Source organism: Nomascus leucogenys, chromosome 13 (assembly GCF_006542625.1).
Source record: "Nomascus leucogenys isolate Asia chromosome 13, Asia_NLE_v1, whole genome shotgun sequence".
Taxonomy (NCBI): domain Eukaryota; kingdom Metazoa; phylum Chordata; class Mammalia; order Primates; family Hylobatidae; genus Nomascus; species Nomascus leucogenys.
In genome coordinates, this window is record NC_044393.1 from 103301214 (window position 1) to 103324503 (window position 23290).

Sequence of the window (23290 nt, forward strand, 5' to 3'; positions counted from 1 at the left end):
ACATGTTGTGGGAGGGACCCAGTGGGAAGTGATTGGATCATGGGGGAGGTTTCTCCCATGCTGTTCTTGTGATAGTGAGTGAGTCTCGCAAGATTTGATGGTTTTATAAGCATCTGGCATTTTCCCTGCTGGCACTTCTCTCTCCTGCCGCCTTGTGTTTGCTATCCCTTCTGCCATGATTATGCATTTCCTGAGGCCTCTCCAGGCATGTGGAACTGTGAATCAATTAAACCTATTTTCTTTATAAATTACCCAGTCTTGGGTATTTCTTCATAGCAGCGTGAGAATGGACTAATGCAGCATCCTTCTCTGCTCCCTCCGTAGCTGCACCCTGCCACCTCCTCATGACCAGTCACCCCTGTCACGTTGGTGACTCTTGTCCTCGCTTGCTAGTCTCTTGGCATGAGCAGCCCAAAGTGAAGAAGTTACATTGAACTATTGCTATGGCAGCTGATGGGAGCTCTGTCTCTCTAGGAACCAGAACCTCTAGACCCACAGAGCCCAAAGTTGCATGGACAAGAAGGACAACGTTGCAAGGTGGTCACTGATTGTGACAGGAAGCATGACGATGTGCTTCTATTTCATGATTTCCAGGCCTGTCTGTATAGTCTACCTTAAGGACAGCCCCATAAAATGACATTGATTTATGGTATCACTATCTGTAGAGGGATGGTGTTGCAGAGTAGAGTCTCCTAGTAGTATCTCCCTAGCACATTTGAGAGGCCATCCCCCCCTCTCCATCAGGCTGGCAGTTTCTGGGTAAAATAGTGTATTAATTTTCTAGGGTGGCTGTTAACAATGTGCCACAAACTCTGGGGCTTAAAACAACAGAAATCAATTTTCCCACAGTGTGGAGGCTACAAATCCGAAATCAAGGTGTCAGCAGATAGGGCTATGCTCCCTGAGGGCTCCAGGGAAGAGTCCTTCCTTGCCTCTCTGGTTCCTGGTGTTGCTGGCAATCCTCAGTGTTCCTTGGCGTGTGGCGACATCAGTCGGCTCTGTCTTCACATGGCCTTTTCTCTCTGTGTCTGTGTCTTTACACCTCCCTCTCTTATGAGGTCACTGTCATTGAATTTAGGGCCCACATTAATCCAGTGCAATTATAACTTGATTACATTAGCCAAGACCCTATTTCCAAAGAAGGTCACATTCACGGATACCAGGGGTGAGGACTTCAACACTTCTTTTTTCTCAGTCGGGGAGAAGTGCAGCTCAACTTGCAACAAGTGGTCTGTGATGGGACCCGAGGCCATGTGCTCATTGCTGTAAAGTGGGGCCATTGGTTCACAAGGATGCTAAACGCAATCCTGTATCAGAGGATGGAAACTTACAAAGGTCCTCGGAGAGTGATCTGGCTGAGACCCTGCAGGCAGGAGAGGCAGATCCATCCCTGCCGATGAATAGCCGCCCTTCAAGGTGGCTGGTGATCTCCTTCCAGTGTTCTATGCTGCAGTGTATGCTCTCTGGAGGATGTTAAAAGTGATAAAAATATATCCACACTTTGTCCTTATTCCCTGTGGTTCATCTACAAGCCTCTTTCACAGACCTCCTTCCTTCCAGTCATTCACCTTCCAGACCTTTAGCCACTGAGATGACACACTCATGAGTCTGTATCATCTTCCTTCAGGCTGCTCCCCTTTCCACACAAAATGGAAGATCACGTGCAGCACCTAGAGCTCTGCCCCTTGGAAGGGTCTCCCCTGACTGCTGTCTCCCAAGGCCACCCAGAGTAGACATGAGACAGCAGCAGGCTTCTTTCTGACTTGCACCAACACAGCAGGCTGACCCACCTGTGAATCCCCCTCGGCCCTGCTGGTGCCCCATCAGCTGGACATGTGGCCAGGGCTTTGAGCTGAGGGGTAGGTACTTGTACAGTGATGACAGACAGGAGGGTGGCCTGGGCCACCTCTTGTGGAGCTGGCTTGCACCCTCCAGCTCTGCTCTGCACCACTTCTGTTTTATGCTGTTTTGCTGCTGAGCCCACCTAATCTTGTAGGTGGGTCTGTAAAATTCCACATCTTGATGGTTATATTTTGTTCCAGTGTCACTTAATGTCTCATGCTCAGATGCTCTATTTCTGCCAGAGCCCTGGCTCACACAAACTGTTTTTCCAACAGTGTAATGTTTCCTGTTGTAGATGGAGTGACTTTCCTCCAGAACCCTCAGGGTCTATACTGTGACTCTTTTGCTGGTGTTTATCATAAAATCCTCATGGAGTTTTTTTCCCATTACACGTACTCCTAGTAACATAAGCTTTGCAAATCATAAAGTCCAAGCAGTAGGGCTGCTTTCACTGCAGCCAGGACTTCTGCTAGAGCCATTTCCTGCTCTTAGCCCCAACCGAAACTGGCAGCCTTTCCACGTCACCAGGATGTGAATCAGAGCAGCTGCCTCTGGCATTCAAAGTGCTAACCAAGTATTAGGTTTCCTTTCCAGTAGAGGGAGGTACCAGATGCAATATGTATATTTTTATAATGAAAGGAATACCCTGACACACTCCGGGCCACTGAAGCCCTAACATCATCAGTGACGTTGTGGGCGTCTGATTCTTCAAAGACAAAATTATTTCTCACATTTTGGAGCACACATATTTTACTGAGGACTCTAACAAACTTGAGACTTCTTTTCTGGCTTGTCTTGTCTTATTGACATCCTACATCAACACAGTGGATCAGTGTGATGTTCTGATGACAGCAATTTTCAAACACTGTAGTCTCAGGACCCCTTCATATTCTTCAAAATTGAGTACCCCAGAGAGCTTTTGCTTACATGTGTTATATATATTAATATTTACTGGAAAATAAACTAGAGACATTTTCAACATATTTGTGTATTTGTTTATAAAAAATAAAATAATAAACCATTACATGTTTATATAAATGATACCTCATTATGAAAAATATTTTTCATAAAATATTTCTGAATAGCATTAACATTTTTGCAAATCTCTTCAAGACAGCTAGAACATCATATATTTCTACATTCCATCTGTTGGGATATGTTATTTTAGTTTAAGATTGTGAAGAACATCCACTTTCATACAGATATACAGCAGAAAATAGAGTATTTTAATACTCTTTTCAGATAATTATGGATATTTTTTCTGTGGTGTTATATTAAAACCCAATGAGTGGTAGCACCTTAAAGGTTTGTTGTGATGTGGAATCTGAAATTGTATCATGCATGTTTATTATGCTGTTACATTAAAATTCATTGGTCTTGGCCGGGTGTGGTGGCTTAGGCTTGTAATTCCAACAACTTGTGAGGCTGATGAGGGTGGATCAATTGAGGTCAGGAGTTCGAGACCAGCCTGGCCAACATGGTAAAATCCCCATCTCTACTACAAATGCAAAAAAATTAGCTGGGAATCACTTGAACCCGGAAGATGGAAGTTGCAGTGAGCCAAGATTGTGCCACTGCACTCCAGTCTGGATGACAGAGCGAGACTCTGTCTCAAAAAACGAAGCAAAAACAACAACAAAAAAATCATCTCCTACTTGAATGAAATAGATTCATACCTTCCCATTATAGAAAAATCTAAAGTGTTTTTCTATATGCCAATGACACGACTTGATTACAAACCATAAGTAACCTCAATAGACAACTGAGTCTGCACTCGAATGATTGCTAGATGGCTGCAAACTACATTTTGGAAAGGTTTCAGTAGATGTCCCATGATTTGTTTATATGTCTATAGTTCCCTCTTCTCCAGTATAGCACCTCGTTCAGTTATGTGGTTGTATCTTTTGCTAGTATCTTTTGTCAGACGGTATATTAGCTTGCTAGGGCTACCATAACGAAATACCACAGATTGAGTGGCTCATACTAGAAGTTTATTTGTTCCTAGTTCTGGCAGCTGGAAATCCAATCTTGATATCTTCTAATCTTCCAATCCTGGTATCTTCTAATGTCTCTCTCCTTGGCTTGCGGATGGCCACCTTCTTGCTTTATTCTCACGTGGTCTATCCTATGCACACACATCCTTGGTGTCTCTTTGCATGTCTAAATTTCCTCTTTTCATAAGGATGTCAGTCAGATTGAATGAGGCCCTATCCTATGGCCTCATTTTAACTTAATCATCCCTTTAAAGATCTTATTTCTGAATATAGTCACACTATAAGGTTCTAGGGGTTAGGACTTCCATATATAAATCTGGCAGGGGGTAAAGGAGGGGGAAGGAGAGACACAATTTAACCCATAACAGGCGACAACCCAGGAAGGTATATTGCCCAGTACTGCCATTTCAGAGGTACCATATGGCAGATGGGAGTTTTATACCTTTTCAGATTCTTTTCCTTTTCAGTGTTTTTCAAGATAAAATTGGGGCCGTGCTTTAAGATGAAGCTGAAATATTATGGTTTTTTATTTGTGTATTTTTAAGAGGTAAGCCAGACCTTCTGAACAGGGTTTGTCCCTTCTGGAAATGCTCCATTGGATCTCTTCTTTGTGGGAATATTCTACTCAGTCCCTAAATTTATGACACTCTATTTTTCACAAATTATCCGCAGTCATCCTTGGCTTTGTCCCTATTAACTATTCTGCTGCTCACTTAGCTATCAATACAGACAGCTGTGGCCTGGGGAATCAGTAGGGAATATAATCACAAGCCCACAATGCCTTTCGAGATTCGTACGGAGAGATCCATTGAGGCCTGCCTGTGGGCAACACAGCTCATCCATTCTTCCAGGTAACGGGCCCTGAGACTAGATGCAGAACTTTTCCCAAAGAAGAGGATTCACAGTTTACATCTCATTCCCATTAGTTCCATGACGTCAAGAAGGTGATGTGCCTTAAACAAGCACAAGCTTGCTTCTTGATTGGGGCCATGCACAGTTGCTGTTTTTAAGTGGTGTTTGAAACAGCCCTGTGAATAATCCTCAATTTAATGATGTTGTCCCACCCTCTAGGTTCCAGTGGAGGACTTTCTCTTTTCTCAGTGCACTCTCCTGATACTTGTTTTACTCTGCAAGAAACAAAATCTTATATCAAAACATGTTGCTAATCTTTAAATAGCTAAAAAGTTTCTGACTAAATTTACTTGTAAATGCAGAGGATTTCACGACACTCATTTTATATACTTAAAAACAAAGCTTATTAACACCTTACTTTTTTCTGCCATTTCTGTCACATCATTTTTAAAATTTCAACTTTTTATATTGCCATATCATGTGCCTCTTTATGAGGTGCTTTAAATCATAATTTCTGGTTAGAAGCTTCTGATATTTTCTCAGTTTCTGTGGATGTGTTTGTCGTTGTTTTGTGTGCATGTGGGAGGGGAGAGTTAAATTACCTCTTTCTTTTGAGTGAGATGGAGCTCTTATAATAACTTGTATCCCAATTTTTCCTTCTCAGGAAGCAAATTTAGTAGGGACCACTGGAGACTACCCATCTGCCTTATGACTCTGAGGAGATAAAGCACTCTTCAGTCATTCCTGTTGGAGCCAGGTGAAGCATTCTAGCTCCAACACCTCAACCATCTCTAGGAACAGCAGCAACTGCTATCTCGCCTCTCCTCCTTTAAGGAAAACAACCCTTAAGGGAAGCAACTGAGAGCTGGGTAAGAAGAAAGCAATCATGTGCTGAAATCTTCCAGGGAACAAAAGTTAGTAAAACTATCTTAGACCCCTAATTTTAATATTCTTTTCAGATAATTATGGATATTTTTTCTGTGATGCTATATTAAAACCCAATGAGTGGTAGCACCTTAAAGGTTTGTTGTGATGTGGAATCTGAAATTGTATCATGCATCTTCCTACTCCTGTAGGAAGAGCAAATACTTATGGAAAGCTGAGAAAGCAGTGTCTAGGGCCTCCAGACCACCCCTAGAGGGACCTGTGTGGGTGGCTAGGGGAACGTTTTGAGGAAAGTTCATTGGTCAACTTGTTCTACGTGGCGAACCCATCTCAGGCAAGAGAGGCAGCACCGTGGACAGCGCCAACCCTCCTGCTCCCGGGCGGGGCGGGGCGAGGTGGCACAGCGGACAGCACCACACGTGGTGGGGCGCGCTGGGAGCCGCCAAGCGAGGGGAGCGCAGCAGCACCGCGGACAGCCCCAAAGCCGCGCGCTCCGAGCTAGGAGGCGGGGAGAGACGGCCTTATCAGCTGATGGCTTACGTAGGGCTAGATCTCCACTTGGATAAGGCAGGTCTCGGTGGGCGCGCCAGCATTCGCTCTCCGGAGCCGCAGCCTCAGAAGGGGTGGCGGGGGCAACAGGGACAGAAGGCAGGTCCCAGAAAGCAGGTCCCCCCAAAACTGGCCTCCCTAGCACGGAGTTAAGGCTGCAGCCGGCTGCCTAGAGAGAAGGGTGGGCAGGGAGGCAACGCGGTGAGAGCGACTGCTCTGACGCACCAGCCCCTCTCCTGCACCCACAAGCTGCTGGCCACCCAGCTTCTCCCCGATCTGGGAGATGCTTGGCTCTGGGCGGCCAAACAGCCTTTTCCACCAAGGCGAGGAGCCCTGGGCTCCTGACAGCTTAGGTGGGCCCTGGCTGCGACACGCAGCCCCTCGCCTCTGCTTCCTTAGCCTCTGAGGGCTTCAGACCTGCCGCGCTTGCAGCCACACCATCTCCAACGGATGCTCACTAGCAGGAGATTGGGGCCAAATTCACAGGCACTTTCCAGAAACTCCACCACTGGCCAGAGGTTGCAAACATCCGGATTGGCTCTGGGCACAGTGGCCGCCTTAAGTCCTCCTGAACACCCCTTCTGCAAGTACCCCAGGCCGGTCTCCTGACCCGGAGATGGATTTACCTGTGAACCTAACCTCCTTTTCCCTCTCCACCCCCTCCCCTTTGGAGACCAACCACAGCCTTGGCAAAGACGATCTGCGCCCCAGCTCGCCCCTGCTCTCGGTCTTTGGAGTGCTTATTCTCACCTTGCTGGGCTTTCTGGTGGCGGCGACGTTCGCCTGGAACCTGCTGGTGCTGGCGACCATCCTCCGTGTACGCACCTTCCACCGCGTGCCCCACAACCTGGTGGCATCCATGGCCATCTCGGACGTCCTGGTGGCCGCGCTGGTCATGCCGCTGAGCCTGGTGCATGAGCTGTCCGGGCGCCGCTGGCAGCTGGGTCGGAGGCTGTGCCAGCTGTGGATCGCGTGTGACGTGCTCTGCTGCACGGCCAGCATCTGGAACGTGACGGCCATAGCCCTGGACCGCTACTGGTCCATCACACGCCACATGGAATACACGCTCCGCACCCGCAAGTGCGTCTCCAACGTCATGATCGCGCTCACCTGGGCGCTCTCCGCTGTCATCTCTCTGGCCCCGCTGCTTTTTGGCTGGGGAGAGACGTACTCTGAGGGCAGCGAGGAGTGCCAGGTAAGCCGCGAGCCTTCCTATGCCGTGTTCTCCACCGTAGGCGCCTTCTACCTGCCGCTCTGTGTGGTGCTCTTCGTGTACTGGAAGATCTACAAGGCTGCCAAGTTCCGCGTGGGCTCCAGGAAGACCAATAGCGTCTCACCCATATCCGAAGCTGTGGAGGTGGGTATCTCAGCAATCCTTAAAAATACTCGACTTGCATCTGTACAGGCTATATCCCCAGGCCACTGCCCCCCCCCACCCCCCGCCCCCATTTGTAGAAAATGGATTTTTTGTGTTTGGGAGTCGGGGGAGTAAACAGGGAGAGTGGAAGAAAGCATCAGAGATGTACTTTGCTCTGACATGTTCCCTCTCACAGAGCTAATCATATCATTTTCCTTCTCGAATGGGTTGTTTGTTAAATATACAGAACACGAGGAGTTCGGACTGCATCATTCTACAGGGTTCCCTTTGGCCCCCAAATTCTATGGATCTATAACACCCTTTAGAACATCTGAATAAGCTGGCATCTTGGTACACTGATTCAGTACACTGGAAAAAACTAGCAGCTTCCCTCACTTAGAATGGGGGTGTTCCAGGAGGAGGGGAGGCAGGGATGGGGGCATGATTTGATAAGAAGACTGCCATGAGTCAGGCGATGCAGGTTATCATTTAATCCTAGTCTATTCTTTTTCTTTGCAAATTAAAGCAGCCGGTTTATTAAAAATATGGTATCACCTAGGTTACTGTCATTCTGTGGCATCCTCCCCTCCTGACGTATGACTGAAGATGTTGCCTGCACTAGTCCCAGAGCCTGCATTTGTTATCTGCTTCCAATGCCTTGGGGTGTTACTTTATGGGTCTATCCCCCACAGCCCTATTAGGTTGTAGGTGTGACTGAGGACCACTTGTCTGCCTTCCTGAACATGAGTAAAGCTGCAGAAGGAAATTAAAAATCCAGGATAGAGAATTCCCCAGCTCTCTATGAGAGGTATTTACTGCATGACAACCACTATAGCAACAGCGAGGGAGCTTTTCGCATCTTCTCCCACTCCTGTTTTTTTGTTAACTCTTAATAATCTGATCCTATGACTCATGATTCTGCAGACTGCTCCCCCTTCATTACCAAGGAAGATTCCTTGAATCTAATTCACACATTTAGGTTAGACCAGAAGTCTACACAGTCCCCATTTTCTGTTGTTGGCTCTGAAACAAGAAAGTAATTCAAGTAAGCATATGAAGTGCATACTATGGGCTTGGTGCAAGAGGTAAGCGAATGATAGAGATGTTGTATTGGCCCATGAAGAGTTTGGTCTAGGGAGGAAAATAGACATCCACTCTGAGCTCTGTATGTGCTTTCTAGAGTCAGTAGCTAATTCTAACCATCCCCAGTCAGTCAAACTTAGAGTGACCAGAGGTGTAGTTAGGGAAAAAGGGGAGAGGGCATCATTCTAGAGGAAAGAAGAAAACAAGGGGTCAGAGGCTACCTGTTCTTTTACCTATATCAGCACTTCTCAGCGAAGGGTAATATTGCCCTCCAGGAAACATTTGTGCTGTCTGGAGACATTTTGGATGATTAAGAATTGAGGGCTGGGCGCGGTGGCTCATGCCTGTAATCCCAGCACTTTGGGAGGCCGAGGCGGGTGGATCACGAGGTCAGGAGATCGAGACCATCCTGGCTAACACAGTGAAACCCCATCTCTACTAAAAATATAAAAAATTAACCGGGCGTGGTGGCAGGAGCCTGTAGTCCAAGCTACTCGGGAGGCTGAGGCAGGAGAATGGCGTGAACCCGGGAGGTGGAGCTGACAGTGAGCCGAGATTGCGCCACTGCACTCCAGCCTGGGCGACACAGTGAGACTGTGTCTCAAAAAAAAAAAAAAAAAGAATTGAGGATGTGGTGTTAATGGCATGTAGTATAGAGAGGTCAGGAATGCTGCTAAATATTGTACAATGCACAGGACAGCCCCTCAACAGAGAATTGTTCAGACCAAAATGTCAATCGTATTGAATTTGGGAAACTCTGATCTATTCGATTTCTAAGCTGAACAAAGAATGCTGATGGGTAAGAACACTGAAGCTTCCATCAAACTACCTGAAGTGATGTTCCATGTGTATGAACGTCCACTCAAATTCCAGGCCAGGAACAAGAAGACTGGTCACCTCCAAGGGCCCTCCTTTTATGAATCCTCCTCTGCCCTGATGTTTATTCAGGCAAATATGATTTACAGTCAACCCCAAACACAGCTTTAGAAGGAGAAATTTAATTACAATTCCATCCCAAGGCTTGTTGTAAAAGGATGAAGGGCACTCTTATTTCTCTGCCTTGGTGATAGCAGAAGCAAAGCATTATAACATCTTTGTGCTTTTTATATAGATACACACACACACACACATATATATATATATATATATGTGTGTGTGTATATATATGTGTATATATATTTATTCCCTTCTCTCTCTACCTCTCCCAGATGAGTTTTGAAAATGGGCCCCTTGGCTTAGCAAAAGGACTCTAAATAATCCAGTACTCTAAATATAATATGGGGCTGCTTCTGTCCTTACATTATGTTGAAGAGTTAATTACAAACCAGGCCTCCTGATTGTTCTGTGATAATGGGAGTGGGCGTCAAAATTTCTAAATGAGTTCTACCACTAGCTAGCTGTTCCCTAGGGAAACCACAACACTTCTCTCTTGTTTCTTTATCTGCGGAGTTTTATTCAAATACATGCCATGAAATCCTAACCTAGGTCAGACATTGAGCTGGGATCTGGCAACACAAGACAGATAAGACTTGCCCTTGTCAAAGGACGAGGAAGCCACTGCTAGAGATCTGAAATAAAATGACAAAGAAAAATGCCTTCCTTACTAGAGTGAGTGGGGGCTGTGCTGTCCAGGCGCAGTTTCCCTGAGAAAAGCAGAATGCTGACCTGAAACTGTGCTTTTGGGAGGTACGGAGCCTCAGGGATTGGTGGATTGTTGAGATGTGGGTAGACGACATCCTCTGTATGAGAAGCTGTTGCTGATTGGTTGTTCCTCCAATGGGTATTTACTGAAATGAGTCCATCTCTGGTGGCCTGACTTTCAGAACTGAGGGGCTAACACCAATAATCTACACAGGTACTATAGACATCCAGGAGGTAGAGACAGTGCGAACTATTTTACCTTCTATTATTCTAACCCTAATTACCCTCCCATCCTTATTCATTCTATATATAATTAACAAAATTAATAATCCTCTGACTCTCAAAATTTTAGGCTACCAATGATACTGAAGCTATGCATATATTTGATTTCTGTATGATCCCTGCAGCAGACCTACACCTAGAAGAGCAACCTATGCAAAAAGACTCTATACATGTAGACCAACAACAGCAAAAGCAAAGCAAGCATCAGTAGGATACATAGATGAATAGCATGACACCATTTGCCAAACAGTACACCTTCATGACAAGAGGTCTGAAGCCTTTTACACAGATCTAAGACAATTACCCAATGGTAGATCTCTTAATCAAAGATCTAGTTACTTGACATAAACACCTCAGCCTTATGACCTTATACAAGAACATACTTGGTTACAAATCCTAAGATAAGAAAATTTTAAAATATATTGATTGAGATGAGTTGCCCTTGATCAGTAGACTAAGTCTAAAACTGGTTCTGGGCTAAAGAGCACTCAGTCTTTTCCTAAGTGCATGGGAACATTTTCTTCTCAGTCTGTCTGTGTTGGTCCTCATTCAGCCAAAGCTGCAGGAGAGATCTCCATGATTATCCAGATTTTCACCACTGTTGTTGGTCCTCGTTAATGATGAAGTTTCGTCTGTGGAGATGTGATGTTCACATTGCACGTTGATCAACATGAGTTTATACTATTTTTTAGATCACCTGTTGAATCATCTGTCAGGACAGAGCTGTGCAGAAGCATGTAAAGTTCTGAACAACAGATGCTGAAGGACTACCAGATAAACAAGAATAATTACAAATATTGTGAGAAGAGACTGGAAAATCTCCCAAGTTCTTCTTCTTAGTTCCAGTGCCTTCTTAGTCAATTCTTTGTTGAGGAGCTGTCCTCGACCCAAGACTTCCCAGCTTTGATCGGGAAAGCAAGTCCCAAAAGTTTCTTGTGTCTCTGTTAGGTAGCTATGTTCCTTTTCCTTCTAGCTTAAATATAGATTGTTTTACCTCTGTCTTAATCCAGGTACAACAAGAAATGGTAGCTATAGAGTAAACTCTTCCATGACTGGCCACAAGGAAGCTGAAGGCTATTCTATTCATCATGACTATTTGGGTTAATTGTTGAGGCCTGGGAGCTTAGGCTATACAATATGTTATGTCAGCTAATGTAGGCATTATTTACTATGACAACTTTAAAAAAAACCTCTAGTTATCTAACTGTTTAAATGGGGTCATTATCTTCAGGAGCCTTCTCTGAGAGAGTTTTGTCCCTTTGGACTCTTCATAAGGAGGTATAGTCCATTGAGGGCATTGGCGAGCCGGATTTTGGAATGGCCTAACCTATGGCCCTATAGAGCAATGAACTTTTCTTCTCAGTTGACGATGAGACACTTAACGTCAGCATAGGATAAAGGACCCAGGAACTATAGAAGAGAGGTGATCTATCTTAGTGAAGCTGTAGGTACATTATTTGTAAGTATTGCCAAGATGGTCATTAATTCACATGGTCATCAGTTTGTCCCAAGGTTCTTTGTTTAATGGCAATGTCTGTGCTTCTCTTTCTGGAGGTCCGCTGGAGGACCTCAGTTTAGAATGATTTGGGGGTAGCATCCAGTCATCAAATAATTCATGTTTGTTGTCCATTTTTAGAGTACCTGAAGGAGATGTTTCTATGGTATGTTAAATAAGTGAATTATTCTGGAAGTATACTAATTATTAGTCTATATACCTTTTGTTTCATTTTTTCAACTTAATATGGACCTATTGGAAAGGTCCATAATTTAAGCATTGAACAACTTGGCTTTGGGTAAGAAATTTTATGAGAGAGACTGGAATACTTATTATATATCAAACCTGGTATTGTTATTTTTATTTTTTAGCATACCATCAACAAACACTGTTTCATTGGAATTTAGTACTAGAGGATCAAAGTTCTGTCTGGAGCCAAGACACTTTAATTATAGAAATGCAGTCATGAGATTCCCCTTCATTGTCTAAGGGTTTCAGAGCTCCTGGGTGATGCATGTTACACCAGGAGGAGAAAGTAACCATGAACCATTATCAATCAATGAGTAGAAAAATACTCGATAGTTTCTATCAGCCATTGGGGCTTATTACATGTGGTATATAAGATTTAAAGGCCTAATACAAAATGTTCTGAAGATGTGTTGACTAGTTGAATTGATGCCTGTAATTTCTCTGAGACAAGGAGGCAAAGCCTCCAGGTTACTGAATTAAGCAATGAGCTTAAAATAAGCAGTGTTCTTTGACAGGTGTTATGCTGTCACCTTAATCAACCCAGAGCATGGCCCTGTATTTTCATATTTGCATGAAAAGGAATGTTCATGATAACCTAGGAAGAATCAGTCTTAACTCTTATGCATTCTACTTCAATTAAATTTTCTAGTTGTGGAGTCTCTTGTCCATAGAGATTCTAGAACTATCAGTATTTCTATAGTAATTTTTAAAATTACATGCAGTGTAGGCATTCTCACGTCTAGATCAGCTATAATCTCATCATGAACAAGGGCTGCAGCACATTTTATTTGGAAGCAGTTCCTACCTTTTGCAGGTATGTCATAGATTAAAGAAGTATTCTTTTGATAATGATCTGAAAATATCAGTTATATGTTGGCATACAGGATTGTTACAGATTGTTACTACTTGAATTGTTTCATTAAGTAAAGTTGATTTTCTCTCAAGTCTTTGAAAAATTTACTATATAGCCAGAAATTTGTCAATTTGTCATTCATTATCTTGTTTCACTATCTGGTATAACCTACAACCAATAACCTTTTTTTTTGACTGAGTCTCACTCTGTTGCCTAGGCTGGAGTGCAGTGGCATGATCTCGGCTCACTGCAATCTCCGCCTCGCAGGTTCAAATAATTCTCCTGCCTCCTCCCAAGTAGCTGGGATTACAGGTGTGTGCCACCATGCCTGGCTAATTTTTGTATTTTTAGTAGAGACAGGGGTTTCACCATGTTGGCCAGGCTGGTCTCAAACTCCTGACCTCAGGTGATCCGCCCACCTCAGCCTCCCAAAGTGCTGGGATTACAGGCGTGAGCTACCGCGCCCAGCCACCAATAGCTGTATTGAATTTTTTGTTTGTTTTTAATTTTTAAAAACTTGCTACAAGTCAATTTGCTTTTTTGCTTTGCAGACAACTTTAAAGCACATGGAATGATCTGTTGTTTTGTAATAGTGGGGTTACTGGTAGTTATACTGACACCCACATAAACAAAAACATTATATAGTTGTACATCCAGCTATAGAAAATTCTCCTTGGAAGTTTAAAAAGACAAAGAAATTGTCGAGTGACAATACCTTCCTTGGAGTGGCTTTGTTAGATAGATTGTATATAGTTGTCATTTTGCTTTTCAGCCAACACGAGATGTTCATTCTTTCAAGGCTCCTTCTGCTAGCAATATATTAATATATATATGGATCCTTATCTCAGTTCTCAAATCTTTGAGAACAGAGGCCCTTTTGGCTGCCTTATCTGGAAAGCCATATCTTGTATTGATTTATAGCATTTACTTTCTAAGGCTATCTGGAAATATCTAGCCCCATATTTGATATTTTGCAAACTGGCAATTTCACATTTCAGTTTATTTTTTCTTATTAAATTCCCAAATTCAGGTTTAAGCCCATTTATAGAAAGACATGACAAGACTATACTTCAGCTGTTGGGTATACACAAATATGCTGCTTGAAGGTTTTCTGAAGTCTATTTTCTATCTTTATTCAACCTCCCGAGTAGCTGGGACTACAGGTGTGCGCCATCACGCCTGGCTGATTTTTGTATTTTTTATAGAAATAGGGTCTCACCATGTTGCCCATGATGGTCTCAACCTCCCAAGCTCAAGTCATCCTCCTGCCTTGGCCTCCCAAAGTGCTGGGATTATAGGCGTGAGCCACCATGCCCAGATTCATTTAGTTTACTTTGAATCTTTATTCAACCTCTCCTTAAAAGAAAGCCTTCTAAAATTACTTTACATAATATATTTTCTATTTTTATATTTAAATTTTCACAACTGGGTTATATAACTTTTCTATTTTCTATGTTTCTTTTTTTTACCATTTTTTCTTATCTAAGAGGATTTTAGTTAATTTAACTAATTAGTACATATCTATAGTTCAAGAAAATAAAAATTTTGTTTGATATTCTAACAAAATTATAAATTTTATAACAAAAGTTTAGAAAATTTTTCTTTCTTTTTCTTCCTTTCCTTTCTTTTCCTTCCTTCTTTTCTTTCTTTTTTTGAGACAGGGTCTTGCTCTGCTGCCCAGGCTAGAGTGCAGTGGCATAACCGTTAGCTCACTGCAGCCTTGAAACCCTGGGCTCATGCAGTCCTCACACCTCAGCCTCCTGAGTAGCTGGGACCACAGGGATATGCCACCACACCTGGATAATTTTTAAACTTTTTGTGGAGATGGGATCTCTCTGTTGCACAGGCTGGTCTCAAACTCTTGACCTCAAATGATTTTCCCACCTTGGCCTCTCAAAGTGCTGGGATTACAGGCATGAGCCCCCATGCCTGGCCTAGAAAATTTCTTAACTATAGCTCTTAACTTAGCTTTAGACAAAGGTTTTAATTTAAATTCTATAAATCTGATTTTTCTTCTGGTAATTTTATAATGTGATTGTGTTTTTCCTGAGAAAACCCTGATTCATTTAGGAAGTCAGATAAAGCTGAATAGAAAAATACAAGAAAGAGATCTGCAAAGAGGATAGGTTTGGGAAGGTTACAAAGTCTTTGAAACGATTTTAGAGTAAGGATTTTGTTTTAAGGCCTCAAAATACCAATTAAAGAGGCTGACTTTTAGCCATTTGATGTTTGTCTCCTAATTTTTCTAGAGCTTCTCTTAAATATCTTATTACTTGTTCATTCATCAGATGTTTTACATTAAGTAAAAAAGTTTGGCATTTGTGAAGAAAATTGCAAGAGTTAGGATCATAATGCAATTTTAAATAGGAAATAGAAATTCTTAAAAAAGAGTATTGAGATTTGGACATAAATAAGCCATGGCACATGAGGAAAAGGCAACTGTGGCTGGTCAACCGTTGTGCTTGTGAATAGTGTCTCAGGATCCTGGACAAAACAGATGGAGAAGGGGAAACATGATTGTCCACCCAACTATCATTAAGCTGGAAAACGATAGGGCAAAGTGATATATTTTCACAAGTCGACAAGTCAGGAATGCCCTCATAAAAGTTTTATAGGGGACCCCAAGCAAAGTTTGATCAATTGCTTTTTCATAAATTGGTCACTGGCCTAATAATTGTCTTCAAATCATTAACCCTCATGTCCAGCTTGAATTAGATTGGAAACTTATCAAGCCAATGCCTTATAGAATAGTTCTTTTCTGTATTCAATAGAAGAAGGAGTTCCAGGACAAAACAAAAACCCATGCAACAAGACTTTGCACATGTAGACAACACACAAGCAAAGCAAGAGGCCGTAGGATAAGTAGATTAATGGCATGACAATATTTGCCAAATGATACACCTTCATGGCAAGAGGTTTAAAGCTTTATACATAGATCTAAGACAAATACCCAATGGTAGATAGGTAGATCTCTCAATCAAAGATCTAGTTACATGATACAAACACCTCAGCCTTGTGAATTTATCCAAGGACATAGTTGGTCACAAATCCTAGGATAACAAAATACATTGAGAAATAAGAGCCCGGTGAAACTAGACGGAACTCAAATCCTTGTTGAGACTGATGCGCTTGGCTGCAGACACAAAGGGCAATTGAGTTTGGGGCCCAGTGAATGCACTTGTGGCCCAAGGATCCCACGGAGGGTCTTCAAAATGACTTCAGTGGAACCTCCAGAACTGTCCAGGGGTGATGCCACTACTGCTCAGCGTCTGAGATAGAAAGACGAAGCTGAATCTTTGACTCAGAATAGCGAGAGGAAGCTATGCTTGTCAGCAATCTCCCAGAGCAGAGTGGAATGCCCATCATCCATGACTCGGCGCAATGTGGGGTTCAGAGAATGGAGGACACTCAGAGTAGCAGCAGGCTGACATCAGCTGCAGAATGGAGTTTACTCAGAATGAGGCTTTCTGTTGGATGGGGTTTTCTGATGGAATGGGGTTTTCTGTTGGATGGGGTTTTCTGCTGGAATGCGGTTTTCTGTTGGATGATTGGTGCTCAGAGGTGTGTTTTTTGGGGTGAATCCGACCTTAATTGGCTGACTTTCAGAAGCGAGGGCTGACAGAGGTTAATTGGTTTACAAGTGTATATTCCAAAACTGCATTGTCCTTGATTGATTGAAGAGGTTTAAACAAGAAAAACGTCTGCTTGTTATCAGTTATAGAACAATCAGACTTGTCCTAAGTTTGTGGAGGGTTTTTATTCACACCCTCATGGAGCCTTCCTTAATATGTAAGGCCATTTTTAGCTTAAACATTTTTATTGTTCCATCGGGCTCCTGTGACCCATCTCTCATTCTGACAGTGGTGTGGTCTAACTTGCAAATCACCTGAAACCACACTTCCAATGTAGGAGTCTTTATACCTTAACTTCAATACCCATTATTGATGGTAATCCATTGATTATCTAGGACATTATTAGAGAAGCAAAGCAGAGTGGTTGGATGAAATAAAAGAACATACCAGATTTGTGATTAACCAGTAAATAATTATTTAGCATGCAATCATTTTGGAAGGATGAAAGCTCTAACACATATGTACCTGTCCCCAAAGAACTTGTTTGTTGGGGGAGATGAGGCTAAGTGTTCCTTTAGAAAAAAATTTATATATGAATCTTAAATTGTGAGGTATGTACTTTATGTGCATTTCAAAGATTATTAGGAAAAATTAATTTGGCTTAGCTGTTCACTTTTTAACCCTATTTCCTCTCTTTCTATGAGTTTACTAATGACCAGGTTGAATGTAGTAATTAATAAAGCATTATTGTCCAGATTCAATTAAGTGCTTTATTGCAATCATTGATTAGAAGACAGCAAAGAGCTAAGGAGTCCATAAGTCTGAGAGCCATAGAGTAAGCAAACAAATCCACCATTTGAGGGCATTAGAAACCTGAAACTCCACAAACAACCAAGATCCTCCTAGCAGCTGGAGACTCTATTGTCCCAGGTGTGCGATTTTAAATCAGTGTCACTCTTTCTTCTGTCAAGCGAGTTGGCGTTGAATGCAGCACCAAAGATGGCCCAGTAAAATAATCAACACTTCACAAGGTAATAGGAAAATATGCTTTTCTGAACAACTTGGAGTTCTATGACTAAACTCTAAAAAAATTCTAAATCAAGCCCTAAGTGTCACTGATATCACCAGTGTGATCATCACCAGTGTGAACAGTATCTTCAGTGTGACCAGCGTCTCCAGTATAATCAGCATCCATGGTGTCTCCAGTGTGACCAGCATCCCCAGTATGAACAGCATCTCCAGTGTGACCAGCATCCACACTGTGAACAGCATCCATGGTGTCACCAGTGTGACCAGCATCCACAGTGTGAATGGCATGCATGGTGTCACCAGTGTGACCAGCATCCACAGTGTGAACAGCATCCATGGTGTCACCAGTGTGACCAGCATCCTGGCATCCATGGTGTCACCAGTGTGACCAGCATCCACAGTGTGAACGGCATCCATGGTGTCACCAGTGTTACCAGCATCCACAGTGTGAATGGCATCTATGGTGTCATCAGGGTGACCAGCATTCACAGTGTGAACAGAATCTTCAGTGTGACCAGCATCTCCAGTGTGAACAGCATCTCTAGTATGATCAGAATCCATGGTGTCTCCAGTATAGCCAGCATCTCCAGTGTTACCAGCATCCTTTATGTGACCAGTGTGATCAGCCTCCACAGTGTGACCATGTCTCAAGTATGACCAGTGTTACCAGTGTCCCCATTGTCACTCACAAAAATGTGCCAAGGGGAAGGAGAATTTCCAGAGGGTTGAAGAGACCAGCTAGAATTCTTGTTTTATTGCCGTCTTGGGACAATATGGAAAACAACTTCCCTGATATTATTATGGGTTTGAATTCTGTTAAGGAAATTGGTAGCTTTCCCTCTTTCCTTTATGCTGAAAAATTAAGCTAAATATGGTTTGGATTTCTATAAATGAATCCCCTCAAATGCATTTCCAGATATGCATTGATAAATCAGTAACCAAAGGTAACTCTGGTTTCATCTAGAGGTACAGAAAGAGGGATTTTCAGTGCTTATTTTATATGTGTTTTTAAAGGTTGCACTATTATGGACCATTGGTTTCATTATTTATTATCTTCTTTTAAATTTAATTTAGTGTACAGAATTGATGTTATACTGTTTTGCAAATAAATGTCAGCAAGGCTATTCTACAAATTTGGTAATTTATTCATCAACTAACATTGCCTTAACCATAGTGTTCCTATTTTCACCTGTTATTCCATATGATAGTAAGGCAATTCCTTTCGAGTCCACTGTATAAAAGCTGCCAAGAATTAGTTAAGTGGGTTAGATTAACCTGACAATTCTTTGCCTAAAATATCATATGCTCTTTGAGAACAAGCTGTGTAAATATTTTCGAATGTGCTAGAGTCACAGTATGCTGGAAAGGGGAAGAATACTATTTAATGGCAATGCAGTCTCACCCACCAGAGAATGACTGACTCAGAAACTGTCCCACATTTTGATTGGATCGATTAATTTGCTAATTCAGTAAGTTTATGATTGCTTCATATTTAGGCTGCCTCATCAGTAGACACTCATTATGTCAGTTCTCCCAAGAGCTAAAAATAGGACCAGAAGGGAGGAAGAGCTTCCTTTCCCAGGAATTCCACTCCTTGAGAGAAGGAAGTGAACTAAAGAGTCCGATTCTGTGGGAACCTGCCCTGTGGAGGCCTTGGGGACACCCACAGGAGACTAAAAGCCTAGGGTCTCAGTTTTACATAAATATAGGGGTAGAAGAAGACACAGAATAGACCCAGAGAGAGGTGTCCTGGTTACTGGACCGCCTCAAACAGTAGAATACGCTATGGGGCACAGCAGTAGGAGCTTTATGCCAGAGGAAAAAGTTCTGGAAAGTTCTAACATTATAGAGGGGACTTACGTGAGCCCCGAAGGTTATAAAGATGGTAGAAAATGTGGTCCTAAGTGTACAGGATTTTGATAGGAACCTAGGACACTTCTGATGATGTGTGTACCTCTGCCACTAAGTTGTGCATGCCATGTTGCCTGCTCGTTTCTGCCACTGCCTCTGTTGAACAGACAGCAATAGGGAGTCCATCTTCATGATGTCAATTTCATCACATCTGGTCCTTTCATTTCTAAGATGTAAGCAAACACCCCAGCTCCGTTGCCTGGTTTCCATATCTGAGGGCGAGTGCCACAGGCCTTCAGGTTTCCACACCTATCCATCGAAGACTTTCCCTCGAGTGGATGTGCGGAATCCAGGCCCGTCAGTGTCTAAGCTCAGCCTAGCAGGTAGATGGAGGTGGCTCCTCATAAAGCTCCTGCTTGTCTTTTACAGGTGAAGGACTCTGCCAAACAGCCCCAGATGGTGTTCACGGTCCGCCACGCCACCGTCACCTTCCAGACAGAAGGGGACACGTGGCGGGAGCAGAAGGAGCAGCGGGCCGCCCTCATGGTAGGCATCCTCATTGGTGTGTTCGCGCTCTGCTGGATCCCCTTCTTTCTCACCGAGCTCATCAGTCCCCTCTGCTCCTGTGACATCCCTGCCATCTGGAAAAGCATCTTCCTGTGGCTTGGCTACTCCAACTCCTTCTTTAACCCCCTGATCTATACGGCTTTCAACAAGAACTACAACAGCGCCTTCAAGAACTTCTTTTCTAGGCAACACTGAGGGAGAGGACCAGGATTGAAAGAAGTTTCTTCCCATAATTCAGTGGAATTCCCAGTTCATCCATTTCCCGTCCCCACCCAACAGCCATGTGGACGGGATGAATCCTCACCATTCTCCAGGGTCATCTTCAGAATTGCACTGGCTTCTTTTCCACCTCCTCAGTAGGAATATGACTCCTCACAGAGTTTTGGTGACATGATGTATCTAACTTATCTACTATCCCTTTCTCTGTACTGACAGCCACAGTCTTTGCCCGAAAAGTGTCCTTTCCTCCCCAAATTCACTCTGGCATGGTGATCGACATTGTCTTAAAGAAGTCAAACAAGGCAAATAAGAAGGAGGAGGTAAAACAATATGGGCAGGTTGAGATTGAATAGAAAAGAATGAACAAGTCATGATGTAGACATCTGGGGGTAAGAGACCATAGTTCCAGGCTTTCTGGCACAGTCCCCATTTCAAATATTCTCCTCTATGGTCCTAGTACGTATACCCTAATACCGACGGGGTATGCCCCAAAAGTTGGCCACAAAACACTGTCTCCAAATATATTAAAGTACATAGTCCTATCCATGAGAGCAGGGAATCTTAGCTTTAAGGTTTTGTCTGTGGCAACCACACACACACACACACACACACACAACTATGAAAGAGGCAGGTGTTCTAGCTGGCTAGTTTACTCCAAAATGCAATCCATTGACATGAAACAGGCACTGAGGGTCAACTACTTCCTTTCATTTTGAAGCAACAGTTTATAAACAATAGAAAAGTCTACTGGTTTCACAGAATCTTTCAGATTTGCTTATTTGCTACTGGTTTCATGTGCGTGGACTATATTCAAATGTTTCTAGGCAAAGACCTTTATCCTCAAATCATGAGGTTAGAGTAAAACAACTGCTATAAGGTTGAGCATTTCATGACCAATGACTATGAAGGCACATTCACCAAACATAGGCAGTTTAAGGGCATCCTTGATTAATTTGCTAATTGCTATTTTTTGTTGGTACGTGAATCCCTGCTAGGAGGCCAAGGCTAGTAGACAATGAAAAAGATAGAACAATGGTAAAATGCAGCCCCAGTCCTCTACAGATTGACAGTATAATTTGTGAGGTGAGGCAGTTAAGTGATGATGCAGCATTTGGATGATCATGTAAAACCAATGCCATTACACAAAACTTTAAAAAAAATCCTAGGCAATAAAACTGCCTGTGGTCTGCTATGTCTCTGACTCTTCAAATGCATGAATTAAAGAATGATACAATAACCTCTGAATTATTGTAATTCATGTAGTATATTGTATATAATAAATTATATCAATTAAGAGTTCAAACATAGGAAATTTGTGATAATTTGTATGTGGTCTTGGCTTGAAGTTTAGTCTTGTCTTTATTGCAAAGACTAGCTTTAGAAAAGAATGTGAGCAGATAAAGAAATGTTAGACACCTGTGAAGTCACAATTAATATGCTAAATGCAGATCTTCATGCATTCAAGCAGATTCATTGAGAAATTTAGTGATAAGAATTGACGAATTTATTTAGAAACATCCTTAGATTTTTCTTCTGTATATATCACTTGAAGTGCTAAACCCACAAGTATTTAAAATACAGACTGTTCACTTACTCAAGTTACTTTTCCCCATTATTACTCGAAATCAGAGAGAACAACAAATGCTATTGTATTCTAGTGTTTTAATAAGGGAAGTGCTTGAAAAACTTTATTAAGTACCCCATGGCAGAGAAGAAAAATTCAGACATGAGGGGTCTGGAGAGGTGACACTAGAATCAAAGGTAAAAGTTTAAGTCTATTCTACCTGAAAATCCATGTGAAAATGTTTACTCCATAAATCGTGAGTGTCTTACTATTTAAAAAAGTTCATACTCTTCAGTAAAGTGAAGCTTGGGGAAGATGTGCCACATTTTTCTGGTGACTTCAAATACTCCCCGACTCTGCAAGGATTCTGTATACCCCAGTTGGAGAATGATGTTATTATAATATTAATTCAATCTCCAGCTGAGGGTTTTATTAATGTTTTCATAAGATGGATAAGCCTCATTATTCTTATCACTCAATATGTATTTAACACCTCTCAGGTGTCACTTAAATTATACGTTATATACAACACACTCCACATATGCTATCTAGAGCAAGAAACATTCCATGTAAGAGAAGGAAGAAGTGGCAATTAATGAATTATTTTGCTTCCATTTCAATAGTAAAAGTTGTTTATACCCCGGTAAGAAATGTAGACATCGGCTTTGAGTCTCTACTATGCAAATCAAATATTTGTGAAACACTCTCATTTATGCTTGACTGCTAATATTTTATCAAGTTAGAAATTTACATGAATCATAAACAGAAGTAATTGCTCAAAATAACTAGTGCTGTTCCCGTGCCAGATTGCAACAACCACCTTTATTAGATGGTGCACCTAGAGAAGGCTGGAGGGTTTCCTGCAAGCCCTCTCTGTAGGGTGACAGAGGTGAACCAATCCAAAGCCCTCCTTTCAGCTCTTGTAGAGTATGTCGAACAAAACGCACAGCTCTGCTCTCCTGCCTAAAGACAATGCACAAAGGAGATATAATCTTCTCCTTCTGAGTGATCGTAGCCCTCTTGAGGTCACTATCAGTTTTATATTTTCATCGTGCGGTAGTGAAAGACAAGTGGAAGATGTCCCTGAGTCTGTATTGACATCAGACCATATTGTAGGGATTAATTCTTGATAAAAAGCTTGTTATTTGCCTCTTCTTCCCGTGAGGCGCATTTTTGCTTCCATGTTCATCTGTTGGATTTGCAGTTCCCTGCTCATAGCCAAAGAGGCTGTAGAGACAACACTTTGCCATGTTTCTATTAAAGAGAAAATAAAGATTGAGTCCACAGCTCGAGTGCTCAGTGAAAGTGATTGCCAAGCAGGGATTTGGTTAGCATCCGGGAAAAGGGGAACGGATGGGCTTCTCAAAGCCTCTGTCCTGTATCAGGAAAGAGATTCTCCTGCTCTG

The 23290-nt window shown here is 42.5% G+C and overlaps 1 protein-coding gene across 1 annotated transcript; it reads left to right on the top strand.

Moving 5' to 3' along the window:
* Positions 1–6006: 6006 nt before the first annotated feature.
* On the top strand, positions 6007–23176 carry HTR5A (5-hydroxytryptamine receptor 5A). Its single transcript, XM_003280606.4, has 2 exons — positions 6007–7479; positions 19964–23176. Exons 1-2 carry the CDS (start codon positions 6739–6741, stop codon positions 20294–20296), a joined length of 1074 nt encoding a protein of 357 aa, XP_003280654.2. The 5' UTR covers positions 6007–6738; the 3' UTR covers positions 20297–23176.
* The last annotated feature ends 114 nt before the right edge of the window (positions 23177–23290 follow it).